Source organism: Chroicocephalus ridibundus, chromosome 4, assembly GCF_963924245.1.
Source record: "Chroicocephalus ridibundus chromosome 4, bChrRid1.1, whole genome shotgun sequence".
NCBI lineage: Eukaryota > Metazoa > Chordata > Aves > Charadriiformes > Laridae > Chroicocephalus > Chroicocephalus ridibundus.
Window position 1 is genome coordinate 31,386,142 of NC_086287.1, and position 27,569 is coordinate 31,413,710.

Consider the following 27,569-nt stretch of genomic DNA (forward strand, 5'->3'; position numbering starts at 1 on the left):
CAAAATCATACAGTATTTTTCCCTATCAGAAGTTGCCTCTGTCAATGCCCAGGGTAACTAGCGCTGTTACTCATCTTGCCATTTTTTTTTAAATGCTGGCATTTGACATATACGTCATCAGCTCATTTATTCCATTCACCTCTCCAATCTTTATTCTGGAGTCTTCAACATTGCATTCAGCATCACACCTAACTTTGCGTCCTCTTCCCGCTAGCTGATCTCTCAGCTCCACTTCAGCATCCAAACTCTTTATACAACATCTGGGAAAGTTAGATTTCTAGAAACGAGATCTACAGGAGCCAGCACGCGGAAACAGGAGTCAGCTCAGCACATCACTTTTCAGCTTTCCAGACTGGCAGTTCCAGAAAAAACAGAAATGAGTCTTAAACGTTGGAAGTCTTCTCTCTTCCATCAAGACCAGGTTTTCCACACAGAGAAATAAAAGCCTACACAATGCCATGCAAGTACAGTCAGGCTGGCATTTCCAGGAAATATCAGGCTTACTGAATACATGCTGTGCTTTTGATTAAATCAGAGACTGCAAATCCCTTGCTGATTTACTGCAGCATTTACTGCATTTCTCCCTACCTCTTCCCCTTGTCCTCAAAAAAAGGCAAAAGAAGCAGCTCTTCCCACAGTACTAATTGAAGAATTTCTCCAGGAGACCGTGAGCAGTATTAGTACTTCTCCCTTTTAGTAAAAGCCAAAACTTATTTTTTTCTTTCCACTCCAAAGGAAAAAAAAAAAAAAAACAAAAATCAAAAAAAAAAAAAACCAAAAACAAATAAGAAACCTCACCCCAAACAAACTGAACCCGATGGTGGAAGACAGCATAGGTTTTCAAAACGAGTGAAAATTTTAGTACTTAATCATCTTTTGCCACTTGATGGGGGTGGTGAGCTAGTTACGCAGGCCTTGGCTTACAAATACAAAACAACATGTTCCATGGATTATAAATAGCCAGTTTTTATAGTTTTAAAACAAACAGTGCAACGAAGTACCAAAATCCAACTGCATTTGGAAATTTTAAGAGCTGCTTGTTACAAGATACCTAAGCTAAATTCCACGTGATACTTATGCATTAAGTGTTGTCAAGTTAAATCAATTGCATTTCAACTAAATATACCATTTACTTTATTATGGGAATAATGAACAGATCAGCTTGCTCTGTGTGATTGGCAAAAAACAAATTGTATCTCCTCTGAAACATAACTATTGATATAGAAGCCTTTTCTATACGTGTACAGAAAGCAATTTGTCACTCAACGCCTCTTACTCTTCATTTACTTCCCTTTTCGCATATTGTATCTCATGGAATAAATGCTATGCCCAACTTCTTTTTCCTTTCATCACTTTACAGATCTTAATCCTATATTTAGGTTAAAATAATGCTACCAAGGCTTGAAAAGCTTTACTGTGGCAGTGTAAAAGCTAAAACACGTGGACAACAGGCTAAAACCCTCTGTACTTCAAAGGACTAAAATCTGACCTCTTACATTCTATGATGGAGCGAGCAAACCATTAACTGTTCAAATATTAAAAAGATATATAGCATGTACCAAATATGATTTGTCTAGGCACGAAACAATTAACCAATTATAAAAAGAAACCAACCTCATACCTTTCCGATTGCATACACATTATGTGATTACATGTAAAAAGGAAAGCCATAGCTCAGTTTCTTGGAATTCTAGTAATGGAACAGGTAGATCCTAGATGGTTGATCACTAACCTATACTGCTATGCTTAGCACCTGTCACGTTGACATGAATGATGTTTGTTCTGAGTAAAGAAGCCACACTCACCAAGTGTCAGTCCAAATTGCAGAGCTGTCCAAAGCAAAGCTCTGCAACCAAGGAGATAGCATTAGAAACAGCTTTAGAAATAATTGCAGCTACAGAGGTGCAGAATATAGGAGAGGAAGGAGAAAAGGGGTGTACCACGGAAACTGTTTCGGGTGCCCAGAAGGCCCTAAATACAAATGATTTCAAGCACATCAATAGCTAAGAGGTTCTTAACAGCGTTCACATTTGATTTATAAACAGCGCGGAATAGTACTTCCACAAAATATTAAAGAAAAAAAATAGTAAAAACAAAGAAACAAAATCTATATATATAAACTCTCAAAACAAAAAAGTGCAAGTCAAAGGTCTTTAAAAAGATTTAGGCCTTCCGAAAACTGAAATAGATTTCCCTTTAGCATTTGGTACATCATCAGTTCCAACAAGACTAGAAAACCAAAGAGCAAAACAACATAGAAGATGTCCACTACCACAGATCATTTATTTATATACTAAGTTAAAAAATACGAATATTTTATTACAAAATGTTTATCAAACAACTGTATACATACAGTTCATATTGTTAAAAGCCAACATGTCAATTGTTACTTTATGTACATTTGCTTAATAATGTCATACAATTGTAGAAAAGCAACACTCGGCAGAAACTGATTTGGCATTTGGAAAGTAACTACCACCCTGCACTAGAAGAGACAATCAATATAGGAATAAAACATTTATATGTTACAATAAAAATACTTATTTGCTGTGATTATTTAAAGCAAATGGATGCTTTCTTTCTCCAAGAAGAACCATCATAAATGGAGATTAAAGTGCACATAACCAACGCATTAATAATTCTTCAGCAATCCCATCTATCATTCTAGATGTTCCAAGCACATCACAGTAACATCAAGGATTTAGGACTTTTCTCCGTGGCTTAAACAGTAAGGGTTAAGAGAAATTCAGCTTTCTAAGCTGCAGGAAATAATTCTGGTGTACAGTAAGATGAAGTAGGGTACAAAAATTTGGAAAATAGTGTTTGATGAAAAAGTCAGTGTAAATTTTCCCAGACACGTGATTTCTGGGGAAATACTTTCCTTTTGAAAAAAAGATTCGTAGTATTTCATACAACTGTGGACCAAACAAGCAGAGCATGCAACAGTATTTACATAACCACCCCCGCAGTTTTTCTTTGTGGACTACACAGAACACAGGTTGGAGCGACACTGTCTACTTTATGCATAAATTTTGCTGGCAATCTGGGGAAGAAGAAAAAAAAAATCACCAATAATTTTGTTTGCTATAGAATAGGGTCCTAAACTTGAAAAGTGCTCCTCAAAAAACGTAGCTTTGTCTCATTACAAGCAATATAGTAAACCTTACAAAATATAACACAGTCAGTACTAGCAGAGCTTTTGAGGGCAATAATTTTAATAAATCAGTCCACTTCATTTAAAAGAATGCTTATGCATGTTACAATCTATTCAAAAGCAACAGCTGAACAGGCTAAATTTACATCCACAAGAGAAGCATGACATGTTCACCGAAAATGAAGTGAATTGCTGGTAATTATGGTTATCATTTTTATCACACCAACTGGTCACCAATGGGAAAAAAAAAAAACAACAATTTTTTTTTTTCTTTTTCATTTTACGAATATGAGAAGTTCTGAGCCATTATACTTGATGAGCGTACTTCATATCTTAGGCACTGGACCCAATTTGGAGGTAAAATGTCTGTCAACAGGACTTAACATCCTCAGATTTCTGAAGGCCATCCATATGAAGTTCACATATAGCACTACAAATACACATCAGATACTGCTGTAAATTTATAAGGAATACAAAACACTATTAAATACATCTTTCACCCCATGGCACATCAAGCATGGCAATACCACTTGTTTCATATCTCGTTAGCAACGGTCAGTTGTGATTATGCTTTATTGAATATTTTCCTTTCTGTAGCTGAGAAATATACAGCTTGGACTTGCTTCCATCCGGTCTTTTAAACCAAACTTCATCGTGGTTAATTGTTGTAATTATGGCACTACAGAAAATGAGGGAAGAAGGGTCAGGGGAAGAAAAACAAGAAGAATTTAGAAACCTTATAAGCTAATAAATAACCTCAAAACTGCAGCAGTATTTCCATACAGTAAATGAAAATATGCATTAGTTGTAAGTGCTAGGCCCAAAAGATACTGGCTCCGTTGTAAGGATGGTTTTAACAGAATTCTTTGGTAACTGCATGTGTCTGTAGTGAAGGTATTTATTTTTTCAGCCATCTATCTATTTTCTTCTCCTATGAGAAAACCCTCAACATGTACAAATACTTTAATTGTTTAGAAGAACACCATAGAAAAGTCACCCACAGAAAACACAACAGACTACCTATGGAAAAAAAAAAAAAAGATCTGTTGGAAAACATACCCAGAAATTACTTTGTTTAACTTTTTTCCAAATATTTTGTATTCAGATTGAAGCCCAAAATTTACAGCAAAAGAAGTATTCAACTGCTAGTCACTATACCAAGACCATAAGAAATAAAGTCAAAGCCTGATTTACTGAACCATTCTTATATGAATGATGTTTTTATGCTCCCTGTGGTAAACCTCAATACAAACAGTGAGCACAACTCCCCCCTCATGCCCCTAGGGAAAAAAAAAAAATAATAAAAAAATCAAGTAGAACTGATGACAGAAAAAGGCTCAAAACCAGAGATTAAAACAGTTAATGGAAGAAAGATCTATCACATACTGAGTGTGACAAAACTCCCTCCAGGAAACTCTTCAGCCTTGCAAGTTGCTGAAATCTTGAAAGGCTGGGAAAGTTCCACTGTATGCTCGCCCTGTTAAACATCAGCTTTTGGCTGTCGTCAGACACTGGACAGTAAGATCTTTTTTTGGCCCAGTACAACTGCTCCGTTCTGCAAAACTAATTCAGAATTTTTTACATCTCAGAAAGAATATATAGTTTACTAAAATACCTTCCTGTTTCAGCCCTGAACAAACATCAAAATCACTAAAATCTGTTCCCCTTCATACACAGGGAAGGAAAGAAACAGCCAGTTTTACAGTAAACTACTGCTATATGGAGTTAAAGTTAATTTTCATGGGTAGCTGTGCATATTTAATAAACACTGCTCTTATATTGATTTGCCCCATTCAGTAAAAGGTATGATATACATTTAATTTTAACTGTTGTTTTAAATATACTCATCTTTTAAAATTGACAATTATTATCCATAATTAGCCATAGAAAATAAATTTATATATCTTAAATATTCAACCAAATTTGCACTGTAACATTTAGACCGTTTCCAGGTAGAAACTTTGTTAAGAGAAGGAAAAGCCATAAAAAAAAAGTTCCAACTCTCTTCTTTCAGAGTATTTCTGAACTGAAAACAAAGCTTATCTTTAATAGTATAAAGTGGTTTTTCGTAATTTTTTTTGGGTGGGCCAACAGACCAAATTCTCAAAGCAACGAACTCCCAAGATACTAAACAAAACTTACTCAAAGGCTATTCAGAAAGTAGCAAGAGCTTAAATTGTTAGTCAGATCCTAGCTTGACAAACATGTCATTACCTTTGGTGAAGTCCAACCTTTACCAGCCTCTCTCAGAAGTCCAGTGCTCAACCTTCTTTGATAATGCCTGTCTTCCAAGGTGAATTGATGTATGATACCGAGGTGGCAGTATTTCCAAACAAGCCTATTCTTCAATGCCATCATCCTATCTATTGCTTAACATGAATGTACAGAGCTGCATAAACTGAGTAATCTTTACCTTGTAGGACATTCATCTTTCTTATCAATGCATATCGTCTGACCACGTCCATACCACTCTCCATCATAATAGAGTCTTCCTTCTTCAGATCTAGCGCTATGTAGATGCTTTTCTAATTTGACAGGTGCTAAAATGATCAATAAAAGTCACTTAATATTGACCCGGCAGAAGTCAGTTAGATGTTATTTACATAGAAAACACATTTTTTCCATTATCAGAAGTAGTTTCTGTCTTAATAATTGCAGGAACCCAAGAAAACTGAAGGCAAGATACTGTCTTATTTCCAGTCAGATAAATTAAAAGTTATATTTCAATTTTTAGATAGAAGTTCTCTTCCCCACAACCTTCGTATCTGCGATATGAATTTTTCACAAATGGAGCAATGCAATATAGAGAAGACTTCAAATGGCAGAACCTGAAACCTCTTCATCAGCACATTATCACAACATGCAAGTAGTAATACATCACTAAAGAAATACACTACCTGCTTGCCTCTTCTCCCTTTTCCTCCTTACTCGCTATCTCCAAGTATTTGATTTTGCCTAGCATTAATGTGCTTCTCACCTCAGTGCCAAATATCAGTTAACACTCCTTTCCCATAGCTCTACTTTTTCAGGGCTGTAGCTTGCAGTGAACGTGAGGATCCTTTAGAATGCACCCTTACGGTCCGGACGCTCTTAGTTTCCTGCCTCGTCTTGTGTAAACACTGGCATAGCTTGCTCATACTAATTGGTGTAACCCGCTTTTAGAAGCCTACGTTATTTTTGATAATTTTCTAGAATTCAGGTCTCAACACAATCATCAGCAATCGAGCTACGAGTATCAGCACTTGAGAGAGGGGAAAGACAAAAGCCACATCTTCCAGCTACCTCACCCCATCCTCCATCAGCGTACCAGGGCTAAAATAAATACGATCTGCCTAGATGGAGTTTGCATCGCTGCACACAGCAAGTTCTGTCTTGTGAAACCAGACAATGTTTACTTACGTTCTGGCTTTACTCTGTGTGGCCCCAGCGTAGCCATTGCCTTGAAACACAAAAGAAAATGAAGTTAGTCAGCAAGCGTAGTCTTTTTTTCTAAACTGCCAGCTGTAATTGTGCAGCGTAGCTCAGGATACTTGCTTTTACATGCAAAAACCACAATCAGAACAAGCCTAAAATAAAAATGTGTTCAACAGTAACTCGGTAACTACATAAAACAGCACTTTGAGGGCGAAAAAAATCACCTTCTTTAGAAAGTTTTGATTTCAAATAACTCGGGAGGTTTTCTAATTAAAATTGCTGTTTTGTAATTCTGTCAAGAAAATACAAAATTACATCAACTCATTCTGAAAAACAAAATGCTATATGAACAACCTAACTCTTTTGATTTATACATTACACTCATAAGCATACAAATTTTCTCTCGTGTGAACGTGTCGTATTAAGTAGGTTTAAAAAAAAAAAACCTCTTAAGTATTTTTGGGGGTTGTTTGTTTGCTTTTGGGTTTTTAAAATTATTTCCAGAAAAGACAAAATACACAGTAGATTCTGGGTTTGTTGCTATTATTTAAAATCATGTTACACTACAGGAAAGAAACTGAGGGAAAATTAATTTGTGCTGTTCCTCTGATGTGTTAGGAAAAGTCAGACAAGTTTTCACACAGGCATCACATTTTACTCCTTGTTTAGGAAATACGTGCAAGTATAAAGCAGGATAGAAACTGACTCAAAGCCATTTCCCACCAAGTTTTTGAATTCGCATAAGTAATTTGCTATTCCATAAACTGGGAAGTACTAGGGGAAATTTTCTGACTGCAGCTACAAGGCAAGGATAGAGATTCATTCCAGCAAGTTGCTTTAACAATATGACAAAGATCTGAAAAAGGCATTCTGCACTTAAAAGCTGGATTTATTTTTTCAAATACAGCAATTGGTCAAACAAATTTCTCTTCCTGCAAACCCCGATTCTCACATAATCTGGGAAAAACACAGCGTTTCACTTTACACCAAAAAAAAAGAAAAGATAGAAGCATAGACATCTTCATAAAATAAACTATTTACTATGTGAAAACATACCATATGATATATATTTTTTTTAAAAAAAAAAACTTAATTTAAAACAAAATCCTATCAAACTATCCTAGCATAGTTTCTACCCAATTATGCTAGACTAAAAGAAAGCAGATCCTCTTGACGCAGGCTTTAGGCTCCCTTTATCATGGAAAGTTACGGACTACCCATTTTAGAGATAACCTCTTCTGCCACTTTATTGGATTCCCTTGCATAATTCGGGTAGAGTCAGAAAAAGCAGCAATAACATTGCTTGAACTGGAATGATTAGCTGACTACTGAAGAAATAAAAATCTATTTAGAGTTTTGATCACATAAGAAATACATTTAAATATTTTTAAGAGGGAAAAGGACTAGACAAGAACCCAAACAAAACCCACAGCCACTGACATCCATCCTTTCATCTTACCTTCCTTATTGTTGTCCAGTCTTCAAGTATATCAAGGTCTTGTAACATATAAACTATATAGGGGCGTGGAAAAGTTAGGGAAAACTCTTAAACAGCAATAATAAAAATACTCTACTGTTTGTAGAAAGACATAAATAGCTCTGTTCTGCCAATCTTTCACACAAAGAATACCTACACAAAGTGAAAGCTCAGCAAAAATAAATGCATCTTTGAATTATGCAACCTAGAAGTACATTTTAAAAATTATAAAAGAGATAAGTAATAGCATGTAGATATTCAGGCTACTGGAGTTCAACATGACAATAAGATAAACAATTGTGATACAACCATTCTATCCCTAACAGTTCCAAAAATCATTCTATTTGCAATACTACAATTAAGTTTACAAATTAATTAAATTCAATTAAAATTCAATTAAAATTCACTGTAATTTCAATATAACGCTGCAAATCAGCATCTATACTACTATCAGCTTTAATAAAATCATTATTTTTTTCAGTATTCTGCATCATATGTCTTTGACAGAAAAATGGAAACAGCACCACATCTCTGAATATCAAATATCCCAAAACAGGAGGCAGAAAGGCAAAGACCATTCCTTGAACTATCAAATGTAAAGTAAAATTGTGTATTAGAACAATACGTGAAATTCAAAACAAAACTCCATATAGCATAGCCACTCCATTATAGCAGCCTTCAGTTTTTACTTTGTTTTTCATAGATGAAATGGGGAGAAACAAGTTTAGAAAAAGGTGCTATGAATGTTTAAAACCACAATCTCCTAAAATGGCATTGAGAGCTTTAACTTGCATTCCATTTGAAATTTTAAGAATCATTAGCCATTTTCAAATTTGTTTTTCTCTAAATAGCAAACAATTACAAATCAAAAGCCATGTAAAATTTCTACGTATTCGCTTTACACAGATCTGTACAAACTGACAAGTTCACAAGTATTATAAAATCATAAGCAAAAAGAGCAAATTAATTTACTTCAGAACTGAAAGGATTTTCAGCCTTATGAATTTCCTGAAATTGCTGGGGTTTTAGACCTAATACTATCTTAATATCTTCCATTTGGAACACATTCTAAAATGGCAAGGTAGCTTATAATTCACAGAATCTGATGCTATTTATATGGACATCCTGAAGACACGGACAACTAATAGCTAAAGAAAATACACTTTCACACAACCTGGCACTGAAATTGCTAAAACGAGTTAAGAAACTAATGAAGCCACTTGTACCTGCATTGATTAATACCACTTGGCTTTTAAGCAATAGTTAAAAACCATCTCTACTAAACTGAATTTATGACACATCCTAATGAAAGAACAGTCATTATTAGGACAAATCATGCATCTGGGATGTGTTCCAATAAATCAACCACCCTGAAGGAGGGTGTCCCAATGATGACAGTTTTTTCAATAACTTCTTCCTTCCCACCTTCTCTTCACATTACAAAACCTTGCGAAGATAGCAATGTTTTTTTTGCAGCAGCTTAGCAATAAAAAATGGCCTTTATACCATATAATGTCAATACTTAGAAAGCGGTCTCTTTTAGGTAGTCTCCATGATTCTGGCAACTTCTAAGCCATCACATGTCTATCCTATAAAAATGTTAGGCTGGGGGTAGGGGTAGAGAGAACACTCAGTTTGCAAAGGCATCTCCCTTCTCTGGAGAAAGATGATGCTGCTTCTTAGGTGGTGTACCTTAAGAAGTTTCAACTGCACTACACGCTTATCAACAGCTAGGAAGAAGTCATCAGTGAAAAATTCTTAAATACTAGACTCACTCTACAGGAACCCCAAACCCACAAACACATCCCAAACCATCTCAATTCTTGGAATTATAAACTTTTAATCAAAGAGGGTTCTAAAGTCTATGGAATTGTTAAAAAGCAATAAAGTGAGGTAAAGATGTCCCAGTCTGAGAAGCAAAGTTATACAGGAGAAGTTACACAAGTCAAGTTATACTTTGCAAACATAATGCCTAACTTTTTTTCTGCTTTTGCCTGTGGCTCTGGTTTTTTGAAGAGTTAGAAAAATCAGTTTTTAGAAATATTCTCTATATGAAACTACTAGTTAGCTAAAAGAATCTTAATTTCAATTTTCATAGTGGGATGTGTCAACATGGTTTCTCTAATCTGAATTAGAATAACATCTGTCATGCAAAAATCAATTTTGAGAATGCATCCAATTTGTTAGTAATGACATATGTAATAAGACTAGCTATAAACCAGTGAACACGACTAGAAAGTACAGTGATTTCAGTAAAAGGATATCTGATACAACAACAGGTTTCTTCTTATCTGGACTAAATGGATCCTTCCTTTTCTTCCTGGACTGTAACTCATCGTTCCATAATTCTGAAAAGACATAGTAAGAACATGCTATGAATTAGAAACCTTTACATGCCTATCTCTTTTTACAGCAGAAACCATTGTCCAAGAATGGAAAAAACCCACATTTTTTGGTGAGATGCTGTTTCTGAACAGAAAGAAGGCTTTACATGATAATATAGTCACAGATTAATACTCTCAAAACATATAAAGGATGCTGACAATTACAAGAACAAAGTTTGGTTTAAGCTAAAATTCAACCCCCTCCCCAAAGTCTACAGCTGAATAGCATTCTACTGGATAACCTGAAACTCACCAGACATACTATGTGTATAGTCAACTAATCAGTAGCTACCAGAACATGAAAGGAAAAACAAAACCAACCACAAACATAAACCCCCCCAAAAAACCACCAAAAAAACCCCAACAAAAAAAAAAACCAGCTTTGAATTTCCATCCACCTGAGGTAATGTCAATGCTATGCCTGTCCTCTTCAAGTCTTCTAATCTTCTCTTCTAGTTCACTTTGTACAGTATCATACAACAGAAGCTTTTCACTCTAAAAAAGCAAGTAATGTAAAAATGTGTGATTTCTAAGTTCTATCCTCTAAATATATGCGATAACAATTTAAAGCCTCAGCAGAAGGAAGGTAAGAGTAGCTTTAGGTGAAAATTCTTCAAAAGCCATAAAGCACATGACCTCTATCCACTTTTTTAGCACAATATCCTAGCTCCTTAAAGACAGCACGCTCACTTGGCATAAGTGTAAATAAAGTTATCAAATATCAGTACCAAGAATAACTAAGTATACAAAAGAATGCAGCTAGATCTCCCTAATAACTATTTGTATTTTTACACAAATACAGTATTTTCCTTTTGGATAGCAAAGATTTATTCACAATGAATAACAGATCAGAAAATATAATGTTTTCATGGAAAGCTTTTTATTAAGCTGCTTCCAATATTAATAAACCTGCAGTCATTTATAGAGAATTATTGTCTATTACCACAATATTTATAATTGTCTGTTTTCATAGATCTGAAAAAAAGCCTTCCCACAAAAGTAAGAATTTATTGAGCACGTAAAATGATCTAGATAGTTGTAAAAGCATAATTGTCTACCTTAAAGCTGTGAGAAACACTTTAAAAGCACTACTTTAGAAAAGTTAGCTAGCTTGTCCTTTGAAAAGGCAATTTCTGATTCAAATAGATTTACCTAATGACTTCAATGTTAGGTATATCATTAGCACTTTTTATATACAAAGGCAAACAAAACCACACTGTGATGTGAACTTTCTGCAGCGTTTTGTGCAGTCTGCACTCTCTTCCATCTCTCAGCGTGTCAGAACATCAACTTTGTAGTAAGCTGCTGTCAATTGTAGTCCACCACATAGGACTGATACTGAAATTACACAGTATCTATATAGATCAGTTACCCTTTTAAAGGCAGCATTGAAAAACACTAAACTCTCTAAACCAGTAACTTGGAATTAAGCTGAGTTCCAAGCCTCAAGGAAATAAATTTACTGTTCTTTCATAAGCTTGCACATTTCCTAAAACATGGAGTAGGGCTGACTGTTACATTTTAAAATTCTTTTTCACTGAGCAACATCTTTAACAACTCTGGAAATCAGACAGCTTGGACTTACTGACAAGACAGCTTAAGCAGCCATAAGTCACTGTGTCTAACTATTTGCTACCATGTCTCTGCCAGAAGCTGCAGTCCCAAGAGCCAAGTCAGCAGATGTCTGTCCCTCAACTGCTCCTGCCCATAGCACAGCATATTAACAGAAACTCACCTTTACCAGTGTTCCCTCCTATGCTGGGGGGAAGCAAAACAGTTCAGGAATATATGAAAACAAAGAACCCTGATTTACTTAAATGACTGTCATGTTTACCATTCCCTTCAAGTTACAACGTATTTAAATTCCAAAGACCTCCTTTCATATAGCTTTTCAATCCCTCATTATAAAAAAAAATTCCCAGTGGGACTGAAAAGGTGGAAGCCTCCTACATGTATCTGAAATGCTAAATGACTGTTGTCTGTTCTGAGACCATTTTAAAATTCCATTTTAAAATCAAATAGTGTTGGTGCTTAGACATCTGTTTTGCTTCAAGCACTTGGTGACAAATAAGGTGTGAAAAGCTGTTAAAGGCATCAGAAGCATTCTTGCTGAATGGTTATTTTCCAGTGAAATAGTGACTCTACAAGCAGCACTGCTGACTTTAAAGAGCTTTTCGCCCAAGGGAGCCTTATGGGATGGTGACTATTTGAATTTTGAAGGTTTCACAGTAGAAACACAATAGCTAAAGAAGGGACAAGGACCACTGTAAAGAGGAATGATATATAGCCAAAGCAAATCATTCAATCATGGATGAGAAACCCTGCAAATCTTACAGGATTCTGTCCAAGCTCAGGAGTATTCACAGGAAAGACGACAGTCAGTAATGAGTAGTCCCTTCATTATACCTTGCTCTTTCCCAAGGTATCAAGAAAATGGAAATTTTTTTTAAAAGTACGCATGCATATTCTTGCTTTATTGGTATAGTAGGAGCCACAGACTTCAGGAATATGGTGAACCACTCGGAAGAAAACATCTTTAAGTAAGGGATGGTTGAGGAGTACTATGATGCAAACCTCAGGATCTAAGCAGTTATGTTACAGCATTGGACATACATGTACTGGAGTATTTGTATTGTTCTTGGTAATCTTTTTGTAATAAAGGTTAAAAAAAACCATGTGCGAACCTATTAGTGAGAACGTGTTAATGAAAAATAAGAAACTTTAGCTATACTTATATGGAAAGCCAAACAAAAAAAAGCTAAATTGTTTTATATGCTTTGAATAACCTCTTAAGTGGGCTTAAATATCACAAGGCAACTACATTCAAATAGCAAATAACAACAACAATAAAAACGTGCACTGAACTTGGAAAGCATGACACACAGTAAAGTTAGACTAGGTTAGCTATTGATGAAAATAGCAGGCACAACCTCACAATGCTGTCGAGAGGCTTGAATTTCACATTCGTACTTGTTCTTCACAGATTCCAGACAAAGCTCTCTATAGATACCTGTAATCAGACAAATTACAGCAATATTACTTTCTTTAGCTAATACCTGACTTCAGAATTCTCTTTTAAGACTGTCCACAAGTCCCAATACACGTACATAGTGGAAGATACAGACGTATTATATTAGGCACTTACAGTGGCTGGTTGCTTTACAGAGTAAAAATAAGAACAAGTAATCCCTAATTCTGAAGATCAGAGGAAAAATAAATGCTATTTTAATAACTTTTTTCCCTATCTGTCAACAAATTACACCAGTGGTCATGCTAACTTTACAAGATAGGTCTATTTCATATTTCTGATCAAATTATCCTGCCTATCCTCAGTTTTCAAGTCCATGAAGTACTAAATGGCCTCTTTTATTTTCTAATTAGAGTTTTAAATAATGTTTTGGGGTTTTTAGATGGCTAGAAAACTGAATGAATGAACAAGCTTTTACAAATCAATATGTAGAATAAGGCTTACTTTATAATGCATGACCTCAATAAATCACACCAATTAGCAAGACTCTGCTCCATTCTTAGAAATAGCCACCTCGTGATACAAAGGATATTGCTTCGGAGTATTAGAAGCATTTCTTATACATTTCTGAAAACATGTCTACTAAACAGACAGCTGAAAAAATCTGAAAAGTATCTGAAATGTAATATCTGGCAGGTATAGATAGAACTGGATTTAATATATTCAATGCATTCAACGCAAAATATTTAAATTGTTCCAGATTACCACCTTGAGGAGTTAAGATTGCACACAAGCCGGTGCTGTCTAGCAACTGAAGGAATACCCAAAACAACTTTCCTTAGAATGCAGTAGACTATAAATAAACGAACACAGCGCAAGAGGAACAATACCATTACCGGCAATTCCTCTGAAAAACAAACTGCAAGTATTATGTCAATCATCTTTCTGATGCGAAGTCACTTTTGAACTAGAATTCAAAATGTTCTTTTCTTACATCAGTATGTCATGTTGGCTTTTTTTTTTTTTAAATATTTATGGCTGACTGGTATATCTAGGTCTACCAATTTACAATCACTGCTCACTTGCCTGAAATCGAGCAGTGTAGATATGAATACTTCTAAAAGAAACAGTTGTATTCCCGACTTGCTGATCCACATTTCGTGTGAATAGTGGTCAGTGCCTTAGAGAGCAGAGGAACAGCGATTTCTTTTCTACTACTTACATCCATAGTTTAGCTAAACATAGTTTAGTTTGGTTTTATTCACCCCTTCCTGCCCTCTCTCACATAGAAGTAGGTCCTCAGCGGTTACCTGCTGGGGCTCAAGTCCTGCTACTACCCACTTCTGTCAGGGCTCTCAAACAGTAAGAGAAAATAAGCTTGTTCCGCAGTTTCTTACTTTCTCTAAAATAATTTTACTTATTTCATTCAGTTGAGGACAAAAGGAAAAACAAAACCAATCCTGATTTCTAGTCTCAGCTTCAAGGAAACTTTGTAGTTTTTACCCCAGGCTCTTTTTACATTGGAACATGGCTTTTCAATGCTGCTGAAGACAAATCAGGAGAATCTCTAATATTCTGCCTATCCATACGCACCTATGTGAGAGCACCGACAGACAGCCACATTTAAAAATGAAAATCAAAAGTCTGGGTTAAGGTTGCTTTTACATCAAGCCTTCTGCAAGTTCACTTATGAGCCTTCTGCAAAGCCCAAGTGGGCTACTAAGGACTAGACAAGTAAATTTGGGTTACGATATTAGAACACACAAATTCTGGATCACCAGCTGATAAAAAGCATTATGGACTAGAAGGGAACGAAATGCAATAGACCAAAAGATTTCAAATTCTCCTCATAGCCTCACGACAAAAGTACCAATGAAGACATACTGAGTAGAACTGAAGTAGCACTAGTATTATGAAAGTGTAAGCAGGCTTTCCATTTTCCAGTGTGCCTGCACCGTGCTTCTGCTGAATTTCTTAGAAAAGACATGCATAGCATCTCTGGCTAGAGAGATCACGACTATCTGCCTTTTGGCTCTCTGACAGCCTGTGTTAGGTAACCCTTAGACAGCTCAATTACTCCCTAAAGGAGTCGAGCTGTAACATGAAAAGAATTTATAATTCACAATAGGGAAGTACAGAACTTTGTCCTCCTATAATACCACAATTCCATATGACTATATGGTTGTATCCCAGAAGAAGATAAAAGTTCTTGCCTGCTTCTTCTATGAGTATAAAAGCCTATTTAAACATTAGTTTTAATAATTAAAATGCAGCATAGATAAAAGCTGCTAAGGACAAGAGTTTTCCTCCTTCCCCAGATGGAACAGGAGGATGGGAGCAGAGGAGTAGAAGAGATGCAGACTTGAAAAGCAGGAAAAACATGATAATCTAGGATGATCTGGCAAGCAGTTCATCATGAGATAGCACCTACATATCTCCTCATTTCAACAGTGACCAGTGCGCAGGCTTGATCCCAAATTTTCTGACTAATAAAAATTATTACTGTTTTTAATTCAGTAGTTTTGTGCTTACTGCACACAGACAGACATTGAATGAAACATTAAAAAAGCCGTGTTTTTAGTATGATGCTATCAGGCAACTTGCGCAAAGAGGTAAGTAACCTATGCATTTCGACTTGAAAAAAATATTTTACATTTAAAACTATGCCACAGTATTTCCAACTTTAAAACACACTCCTTTAACAATTCTAAAGAAAAAAGAAGATTGACCTTAAAATGTATGACAATTTTATACTGTTGAAACAGCAATACCCGTTTTACATGCCTACCTGCCACCTTGGTTCGGATTTGCATATTTTCTTGTAAAGCTGCCAATGGTTCTAAATATTCAGGTGCTTTTCCAGCTATGACCTCTTGTAGTTTTGCATCCACTTGGCTTAATCTTTCTTTGTAAAGTCTTAAAATAATAGAAATAAAAAAAATAGGCATTTTATTTAAAATCAAACACAAGTTAGAAGAAATACTTTTAAAAGAACTATTCTGCATCTCTTTGCTAATGTATGGAACACCCACTGAAGCAAAGTTAAGATTTGTTACCATTTGAATTTTCCAATACATGTTTTCTTTTTGAACAGTATTCATCATGTCTATTAAACCTGGTTTGGAAAACACATGCAGACAATAACAAATATAGAAAGTAAAGATTAAATTAAATGTATCTCCATCTCTAAGGAAGAAGAAAAAAAAAAAAATCACACGGCTGTTAATAGGATTAAGATGGAGTAGGAGGTGAATCAACATGGAAGAGGGCAGGAAAGGATGCATATACATAAGAATAATATGGCTTACATCATGGAAGAGAAAGATAGACATTTTGTGGATAGAAACACCTATTCGCTTTCATGTTCACATATTTGCTCCCACCCCACCATCAACCAAAGAAAAAGAGAGGCAGGCTCTTATTAAGCAACCCTCATTTCATCTCCTGTGAAAATCTACATATTGCATACTATCACAAATATCACAGGATAATTTGTAACTGACATCCTCCATTTCTGCAAAAAAAGTATTTAAAATATTTTTATTTTATCTAAAATTCATTCCTTCTATAAAGGCTGACATTTACTGGCAGACAACGAAGAGATCTGCTTGCATTTTGAAGGATTTAATGTAATATCAATTACAAGTATTTCAACCACAGTAATGCTCTACTCTCTGTGACTGATACCTTAAATATAGTGTTCAATGGTAGAACCATTGCTCCCAACATAAGAAGGACATGGACCTGTTGGAACGGGTCCAGAGGAGGGCCATGAAGATGATCAGAGGGCTGGAGCACCTCTCCTATGAGGACAGGCTGAGAGAGTTGGGGCTGTTCAGCCTGGAGAAGAGAAGGCTTCGGAGAGACCTTGCAGCAGCCTTCCAGTACCTAAAAGGGGCCTACAGGAAAGGCAGAGAGGGACTCTTTATGAGGGAGTGTAGCGATAGGACGAGGGGTAATGGTTTTAAACTGGAAGAGGGTAGATTTAGATTAGGTATTAGGAAGAAATTTTTTACTGTGAGGGTGGTGATGCACTGGAAGGGGCTGCCCAGAGAAGTTAGGGATGCCCCATCCCTGGAAGCATTCAAGGCCAGGTTGGATGGGGCTTTGAGCAGCCTGGTCTAGGTGCCTATGGCAGGGAGGTTGGAACTAGATGATCTTTAAGGTCCCTCACAACTCTAACCTTCTAATCTTTAAGGTCCCTTCTAACTTTATGAATCATCAATATAACCAGTGTTTCCTGTTCTCATTTTTTACCTTGCACCTCACAATCAAAAGCTATAGAATTAAAGCAAACATACAAACTCTGTTTTACGTGTTAAGAACACATCAGATGTTATCTGTTTACACAGATAAACATATCTTTGTTATATCTGTTTACACAGATGTAACAGATGTCTTTGGGAGAGGGACACTACTTTTTTATTTGTTTGAAATGCGTAGGTTAAATAATGAATTAGACAGGAGAAAGTTCATGTACGCTGATACATCAAAACCTTCTTAAGAAATACTTCCTGTTCATCTGCCACCCGCCTGCTCATCATTTTACTTTGATGACAAGTCCATAGTTCAAACATGTGTACCTAACCTAGCAATGGTCAGTGATCACTCCCCTCCTTCTTACCTGCAAACTGTTAGGAGTATGATACCCGCAATCTGTCCTGCAGTCAACTGACATAGGCTGCAGCTGATCAAAGCTCAATCTGCTGGGATCAATCCTTGATAAGCATGCTATGCACACAATGGTTAACATGGACCTCCAGCAGAATTATTTCACTAGAATATAGCACGGGTGCACAGCACACATGGTTGGGTGGCTCACTAACATTTGGTTACACAGCACCAAGTTCCAGCTACATCAGAGCAAACAGTTATGGACTGGGTGCTGCAAGCATCTGGTACCATGCAGCAGTTGATGGACTAAAACTGTTTATCCAGTATTTTCAAACAGTGTTTTGCCTCAAATGGATAACTGCTATCAACCATTGTAAATCCTACTTACAGCATCCAAATTCAGTTTCCCTGAAAAGAAAGAGGAGGCAGAAAACACTTCTTCATCTCTGCTATTGGTTGTGACTAAACATCCTATTGTTTATGCATCTTTTTCTTCTTTCCTAGCTTTATCACCTCCCTACTCATGGCTGCTCTTCCCTACAATCCTTCTTCCATCATTCTAATGCTTATTTCCCAGTATTCCCACCATCACAGTTCTTCCAGTCCCTACGAACACCCCAATCTCTCAACTAACCAGTGTCTACACAATGCCTTCCTCCTCATATATCACAGCCCTACCACCTCCCAAACACCATTCACAATCCCTAAATACCTTGTTTCGTTCCTCCCAAGACCACTCTCCATATTCACTCCTTAAAGGTTTGTTTCCACAAACTGTTTTCAGTCATCCAAGCTGTCCAACAGATGAAAGAGTAGGACTGAACTCAAAAGCTGGCAGTTTTCTAAATGCCAAACCAGTCGGTACCAACTGGCTCCAATACTCATCAGTTGGATCCACTTCCCAGGTCACTCCATGCTCAGCCCAAAGAAGAGCAGCAGGACAAACAGTCTTCTCTAGACACTGCAGCAAGAAATTGCTTGTTGAGCAATTCTTTACAGACCCTATTAGACAGGCCTCACAGCGTCCTGTTAGGCAAAGCAAGTTCTATGTCTCAGTTCTGCAGTATATGAAAATATACACCTAAGAATAGACAAGGTCTCCTCAAAGCTTCATTTAATAGGTACCTAATTAAGTTAGTTGCCAAATTACCACCAATTTAAATTGGAACAGATGCATCTACCTTGTCTGGACACATGTGAAAAAAAGCCAGCTTAAAATACCTACAAAAGACTGGCTCTAATACAAATGAAATTCACTTTTGAGTAACTGTGGCTATTAATTTGGTCTCTTCTACTTATTAGGTCTTTACTACTGATGTAGATATTATGGCAAATTATAGACAGACCTAAGAGCATTTTCATTTTTTTTTTAGTATTGGTATCTGGTTTGCAGTAATGACAAGAAACTTTAATTGGTACCAACTCTAAAAACTGCTGTGATACCCTGCAAAAAAAACCCTAATATCTTACTTAGCAAAGACAGTGCTTGGTTCTGTCCCATATATATAAACAGATGAGAAAGACCTTGAGTGAATAAATAAACAGAATCACAAATTTCCCTAAAATCGCAATTCCTTGGTTCTGCTAAGGATTTTGATGCAATAGACCCACACCAGCCCTTCACAGCAACTACACTTCAAAGTCATTCTTACAGCAAATCAGAAAATAAATAAATACATAAAAAGTATTCTGAAGCAACTGCCTGCAAATAATTTCAGAACTCCCTATCCTTATTCTTCTCCAAAAGTAGCATCCATACATATGAAAGACAAAAAACACCAACTGCACACAATATTCTCATGGAATGGATCCTCAAATGAGGCACTTAAAACATTAAAATACTTACTGATCTTTAAGGTCTGTAAATTGCTTTTCAAGATTGGACATTTCATCTAAACACTCCATTCTTCTTCTTTCACAGTCCTCATCATCCATTTCTATGAATAAAAAAAAAAGGTAATTTATTTTGAACGGTGTAATGTATAACAAAATAAACTGGATATTTTGTTTCCAGTCAATCTGAAGCAAGCCTGAATTTTAGGCATGAATAGATTATCCATTATATTATTACCATTTTACAGCAGAATATAAGGAATCACTTGACATATAAACTACAAAGTAAGAAACTTCGATCTACTTCTACAAGAAATCCCATTAACAGCAATTTCTCTTCCTCAAAACAGGAAACATCTCTGTAAGACTTCAAGAGGTTAAATTTCATGACTGATAATACAAAGTTTATCTAAGAACACATGAAACAGAAAAATTAAACATTGTATACCACACCAGATGAAAGGCACCATTAAACATGACGACTTATTAGCCACCATTGAAAATTCAAGTGTATCTTGAGTTACTATGAGCAAAAGAAATCCCTGGAAAGAAAGCACAGTTCAATGTTACATTTGTCATATAAAATTCAAGGTCTTGTTTTATTAATAACTATTAATTTAAAAAATTAACACTTGGTTTTGAGAACAGGTTTCATCCTGTTCAACTGGGAGAGTTCTTTGAAGCTGAAATATTAATGTGGAAATATCTGTAGTTTAATGACCATTTAAAATGACTGGATTTCTAATGAAACACTTCTTAATCGGCAAAGTCTAGAATTTTGCAGTAACTTGTTTTTGTACACTTCTATGCAGCAAGAGTAATTAACATGAAACTCTGCAGAGTTTTTGTTTTCATTTATATTCACGATTTTTTTCTTAATTTACCTAGTGAACATAACTGTGAAGTATAATAAATACTCACTTTTTGGCCAAAAATTTTGCCACTTGATGTTACTAAAAATCAGTTGTTACCTCCACTGCCTTTCCTTAGGCTAGAAAACAGAAAAGCTAAGCTACAAACTTCTTGACCCTTTCTCATCCTTCCCCGAAGAAAAAAAAAAAAAAAAAAAAGGCTTTGTTAGGCCGTATTCAGAAGTTAGAGATGTCCTGAAACTGCTTTATAGCAGCAGTATCTCCAGTAATTAGCTCTCTACAGTTATGGTACAACAGACCAATTATCAAGCAGTAGGAGAAGACATGCAGAAGAAAGGATGGCCAAGCAGTCAGGAACTGAGGCTGAACTGGTGCAAAGAGGCCAGGCGTTGGTGAGAAGGGGCTGTCCTAAGGAGGCCATATCCATCTCAGCAGTTACTCTGTCAAGAAAAATCCCATCTCCTGGCAGAAAGGCAAAATAGGATCCTGAACCAAGCAGAGACAGCCTGGACTCGCTCTTCTAGACCACAAACAACTCTTGAGCCTTTTGCTTCTTCCTCACTCACATTTTCCAACAGACACGTTTAAGTGCTCTATGCTGTCTCCTACACGAACTACAGAAAGCAGCATGCAAGTCTTCATCCTTATTGTTTTGCAAAAGAGTACGGCAATTTGCAAAGGTGAGGAGGTAAAAGGAGTAGCTTCAGGGCCAGCATAGCTACTTCGGAGGATCTGAGTAACTCAGATCTTCCGCTCTGACCTCTCAGCGTATGAAGTTTTCTGCACATAGCTTTTTCCTGAAATCGTCACAAGCTTTTAAGACTAAAAACTACACTAGCCCTCTCTGCCTGGACATGAAAATTAGCAGGCAGTGGAGCAGTTACTAATCTGTATTTACAATGGTACCCACGAGTCCAAACTAAAGACCTACTACAGTTTGTCACATTATAGTTAGTACAAGCAAAAAAGACAGCACGCACCAAGTTTTGAAACATGACATAACCTGAAGTATTTGAAAACAGAGCAAGAAAATTTAAAAACAAAACTTCAAAAAAAATACACTTAGCATGCTGGGGAGGGTGAGGGAAGAAGTATCAGGCTGTTAAGACATACTATTTTATTTTAAAATATTGTTCTCGAAAGTAAGGCAGATCCTGAATCCCAGAATAAGGCTGAAAATCAGGTTAAAGAGCACAGTTTTACTTGGCTGTCCAATGTAATACTCAAGCCAAAATTGATTAGGCAACTTTCAACTTGGCCAAATTTAAGGAATGTGGCAGTCGTATTACTCAAAGAGTTGTCTAAAGCATTTATGTGCTATAAAAGTAAAGCTTCTTTAAAATTTGAAAGCATTTCCCCATGAAGCCAGCTAGGAACACGCACTGGAATACAGATAGTTCTCCCACTTTATTCTCAAACTCAAATATGTGTTTCAGATGTGTTCAGCTATGCTTTTGGTTCTGTTTTAGTATGGAAATCACTTGGAAGTCTTTCCTTAAATTAACATGGATTTTATTGTTTATGTTTAGGGACTACATATCAAAGAAAACAGATTAGAACTGTAACCCTGGCTGAGGATCAGCGCAAGACCCACTCTTGGAGGGGAAAGTGACTGCATCTTACATTTTAAACTTGTGTTGCAAAGAAACTATAATGCATTGGTATCTGAGGGCACTATCTTGCAGATACTGAAATACCACATAGCTCTCTCCAGTCTCCCCTCAGCTACATATATGCTCAAGTCTTTGACTTTCTGGCTAGAAGTCTACAATTTACCTATCATTAGAAGTCTACAATTTACCTATCATTCATACTGAATGGCAGTTCACATGCTAAGTCGCTCTTCAGTTGTTTCACCTTCACTCTTACCTCCAGTAAGATTCATAAAATTATGAAGTTTTCCAGAGTCCTGAAATACCTTCAGTTCCGCAGTTATGGAAATTCTTCCCCATGACCTTAAACAACATACAGATTGGGGAATATGCAGTACTGAAAGAGTAAGAAGTTTTAAGATCAAATCTCATGGCTTTCCAGTTGAAAATTTACATCACTGGAGACAAAAGATTCCTCATTTCATATTAAAACGCTTGCTAATAGGCCTATCCTTTCTCAATACTTCAGATTTCCTGTGAAGTTTCATACTGCACAAAGTGTTTAGGATGCTTTTAAACACTTCCAAAATCATAGTCATTCTTTTCCTACTTTATTCAAGCAGTTCAAATCAGTAACTAGGGCAGCCTGGTTGAAAGACAAAAACCCCCCATAGTACTTAAAAATAACAGCACCTAAAATAGCTTTTTTTAATAAGCTGTGGCCTATATTAAGGGCTCTAAAAATGGCCAAATTTTCATCTGGGATAGTAAGCATAACTTGTGGCTTTTTTTATTCATCCCTAATACGCTATTCTATATCCTGGTCAATAAAAAACTCTCCACTAAACACTAGCATCAAAAGGAACAGGACAGAAACAATGATAGCTCTCAAGGGCAAGTTATGCTTCTTCTAACTGCACTTTCTGTATTCTCAAGCATTTACTGGGGAAAAAAAAAAAAAAAGAAGGCTGAATGCGAGTAAAGCAAATGACAAATTTAACCAAAAAAACACCTTTCCCTCAAAATCTTTTTTCTTATTATTACTAATTTTAATTAAGACTTATTTCTTGAGGTGCTAATCATCTTATGTCTGTAGGAACAATACGCCTCCATGGAGTACATTCATATTTGTCAAGACACTGAGACAAGCATATAATTTCCTTTAATCATCACTTTTTAAGTGCTCCCTTAAAAGCATTTCTCTGTGGAATGCAACAGAAATTATCTGGAGAGCTTCTTGTATTGTTTTAAAGAAACACTCACAGACTACGTTCACTTAAAACACAATTCCTCTTTCCTCCTCCCTAATCTCAGAAGAAACCAAGACAAGGGTGAAACCATGGAATTATCTGCCTTGAATAAAGATCAACCAAAGTGTCTCTGAGGACATGTAAACTTCAAAGTTTTCTTTAAAAATACCAATTAGCACAACTACAAACCGGAGCAAAGGCAAGCTTTGAAAGAGAGCAAACTTCAAAGCTGGAACTAACAGAGACAATTCTCACTACACCACAGCCAGTGAGCTGGAGGAGAGAAAGAGTTAAATCTACACCTGTTATACCAACCTCCCTTTCTCACACAGAAAGTGTCACTTTTTTAGACATACAGATTAGCTAGAGTAAGAGATGAAGAAAGGGCATTCTCAGACAGCATCTATCTACAAGACAAACTGGTAGGCTAAGATGGACTAAATAAGTACTGGTTATAGTTGCAGTGCTGCTCTTGGACCTCATCAAGGAGTCCTTCACAGCCCTGTGTCTCACCCACCTACTGCCCAACGAGCCTGTATATTCCTCCTTTACACTCTCTCTGTTTTCCCCTCAAAGTTGTAACAAACTTCATATATCAGAACTTCTTCAAAAGCCATCTCCATTAATTTATCATCCAAAATACAGTGTTCCCTTTTTCGTCCATGTACAATTCTGATAATAAAAGAACTGAAGCATGCTTTCAATAGTCACATCTGAAAGGAACAGAGAAGGTTGCTGTGCAAACAAGGACGTAATCAGATATGCTTTTCCAACTTAAAAATATGATTACCTCCAGCTGCTTGCCCTGGTACCCTCGCTCAAGTTCACCTTTTTTCCAGCATAACCACCAGCAGACAGAGATGCTGCCTAGTTTAGGTTTCATCAGAACAACCAGGCAGTTTAAGCACGTTTTTCTGGCCTTGTTTTCCAACAGAATCACTATGAGAGAACAGGCGTAAGGAAGGACTGATCAGCCTTCCTCGGTAGCAGATCTGTAATTGTATCCATAAACTCTCCACCAACAACAGACCAACTGTTTATAAAAGCTGTGCACACATTCAGGTTTCAGTACAGTACAGCTTTGAAGCTAGTCCCATGACTGGTCCAGCTTATCAGGCACTGGGTCAGTTTGCAGCAGTTTTGGTGAACACAAACCGAGTTCTTTTCCTACCAAGGTAAACCCAAAGCTTCATTCCAGGTACTCATCAAATGCGTTCCAACACCTACGGAGAACGCAAAGATTTGAAACAATGACTCGTCCTCCAGGCAGCTTCCAAACAAAGGCTACATAATTGGAAATAAATCCTAACTACTTTGGAGGTGCAGGGGCCTCAGCACTATCTACTCAGAACTATTTCTTCGCTATTCTTATTTTGCCAAATCAGTTGCTAATCCAGACACAAATAAAATCACTATGTTTATAATAACTTTGATGACTTTTTCAAGCCCCTGGATGTGGTCCATAGCTCACTGATTGAAGAGATCTCCTGTATAGTATTGCATTAGGCAAGATGACAGAACAGCCCAGAACTAAAGAACTCCCTGCGCCAGGAGACCTCTTGTGCAAATCATTAGTCCCAAATACACAAAAACGTGTAGGTGCCCAGTTAACTGATTTAAGTTGGAGGTGTTTACATATTCTCACAAAATTGCAATTTATGACTTCTGCTACTATTGAGCTGCGGTCTATCTAACCACTGCTGTACATAGTCCTCAGCACCTCCCATTTACATATCAGACTCTTCACTGAGACATTTTCACTAGCTACCTTTTTAATGGGTTATTTTTCTGACACCTTAGCATACAAAGGCCCAACAAGCATTGAAGACAGTGCAAGAAAGGGGATAGGAAGACACAGCATACCAGGAAGGGTGGGTAAGGACGAGAGGCAGGACAGTGGCAGCCAGCAATTCGATCCAGGTGGACAGTCATGGACCAGCAGCCTAACTTTTAAAAAGGGGTTCAATCAGCAATACTTGCCAGTTCAAAGGCATGGGGGGATGGGAGAGAAGAAGGGGAAAAAGGGGGGGAAAAAAAACCCAACCAAAACACAGGAAGGTCTGTATAAACCATGGTCAGATTACCTGGATTTGTGGATTAATCAAGGCCTCTACTGGGGGATCAGCTCTGGTACAGAGTGAGTATTAACTCAGATCAAGGTCTAAGAGAGCGATATACTCTCTCCCAGTGTGGCAGCCACACTTTCCGAGCACTAGTAAAGTCTTCACTCTACTTCTGCAGAGCCAGCTTGGCTGTCTCTGTGCCATACCTGTGGGGCTCCAGTACCTTGCTAGCCCGGACAAGGGCAAGCTCCACAAGTCCATATGGAACCACCATAGCAGGGCTTTCCCTGAACTCCATCAGTCAGTGCGAATATAAAAGCCACAGGACTTAACATTCAAGATCTCCCAGATCTTTTAAAAACAAAAATGAAGAATCAATTGTACATTAAGGACATTAACGCACACGGATAAATCAATCACAAGCCAACATATGTAAAATATAGTTTCACAGCTGCGTAATTTGTCTAGCTCATGGTGGCCCACTCCTTCCACTGTGCCAAGCCCGGCGCTTGCGCCATAAGTCAATGTGCTAGTACAGCCATGGGACAAGATCCCAGCAGACCACTCTAAATCACTTAAACTGACAGAAACACAAGTTAGGACCATAGCTAGCACTGAACACAGATACTGTTTTTCAGCTAGCCCTTCTAGTGACACAGATCCTGCTTATGGAGCTTGCTTACTTATGGAGCCCCGGTGATTTCAAAGCAGCAGTGTTATGCATCTGATGACCAGTACGCTTCCCAGTAAGTGACCATTTTGTAACTTACCCGTTGTAGTTACAAGGGCAGTTTGAACAGATAATAACCTTCTTTAACACAGTGGAAACTGAGCACAGAAAAAGTAATCCTTTTAAAGTTTGTTTTCACCTACTAATATCATTCAAAACCTGCAGTCCAGAGGAAGCTATGAAAAAAGGAGTAGAGCAGAGTAGAGGTTGAAATGCCTTGCAAAAAAGCCAATGGCACCAACAGGGCTGCCAATGCCCCCTCAAAGGCAGGCCTCAAAACATCTACCTGAAATTCGCGATTTTGCATACAAGGAAATACATATGTATATGTGAGCACACACATGTGCATGCATGCACACGTATGTATGTATGTATGTATACCAGTCTTTAAGTGCAGACCCTAGCGAGCACCCCGCTGCGGGCCATGCACTCAAGCCCGGGCACAACCCACAGCACCTACACGGAGCGGAGCGGCCCGGTCCGCCAAGCCCGGGTGCCAGGCGGCTCCGCAGCCGGCGGCTCAGGGTAAGTCGGCGCTGCAATCCCCATGCGGCCCACCACCTTCCTCCCCCCCGGCCGGCGGCCCGAAGAGCAGCCGCGGGGCCGAGCCAAGGGCCGGGCCAGGCCGGGGGGGCGGGGTCACGGCGGGGGTGGGCACCGGCAGCCACCGGAGCCGGGGGGGGGGCGGGACCGGTCTCTCCCCCGGAGCAGCGTGCTGGGCGCTGAGGGAACGGCCGCGGTCCCCCCTCAGGGACGCTGCCCCACGGGCGGCCGCCGGTACCTGAGCTGTCCCCCTCCTCGGACACGGACGAGCTCTCGGTCTCCTCTTCCTCCGAGCTGCTGCCCTCGTTCTCCCCGTAGTCCACCTCCATCTCATCGTGGTTGTTCTCCTTCTTCTCCCGAGAATGGACCGGCATCGTCCACCCCACCGCCAAGCCCCGGGACAGCCCTTCCCGCCGCCGCCGCTCCGCCGCTGCCGCCACCGGCCCCTCAGCCCCGCCCCGCCCCTCCCCGCCCGCGCAACCTACCCCGCCCGGCGCCCACCGCGCCCTCCCATTGGCCGAGCCCCGCCAGCACTCTTGCGTGGCTCCCTCGCGCGGGGCATTCTGGGAATTGTCGTCCGCCGGGAGCGGAGAGGAGCGGGGAGGGGCGGGGCGGGAGAAGAGGGCGGTGCCGCTCTGCGGGGGGACCGTGAGGGGCCGGCGGGGAGCGAGAGCT

The 27,569-nt window shown here is 38.1% G+C and overlaps 1 protein-coding gene across 1 annotated transcript; it reads right to left on the bottom strand.

Moving 5' to 3' along the window:
* Positions 1-2,264: 2,264 nt before the first annotated feature.
* BRMS1L (BRMS1 like transcriptional repressor) lies at positions 2,265-27,351 on the bottom strand. The gene is made up of 10 exons (XM_063333575.1): positions 27,133-27,351; positions 19,858-19,948; positions 16,186-16,313; positions 13,360-13,439; positions 10,828-10,924; positions 10,310-10,393; positions 8,028-8,092; positions 6,554-6,593; positions 5,568-5,694; positions 2,265-3,833 (listed from the first exon to the last, which is right to left on the bottom strand). The coding sequence occupies exons 1-10, from the start codon at positions 27,266-27,268 to the stop codon at positions 3,710-3,712; spliced, it is 972 nt and encodes a 323-aa protein (XP_063189645.1). The 5' UTR covers positions 27,269-27,351; the 3' UTR covers positions 2,265-3,709.
* Between the last annotated feature and the right edge of the window lie 218 nt (positions 27,352-27,569).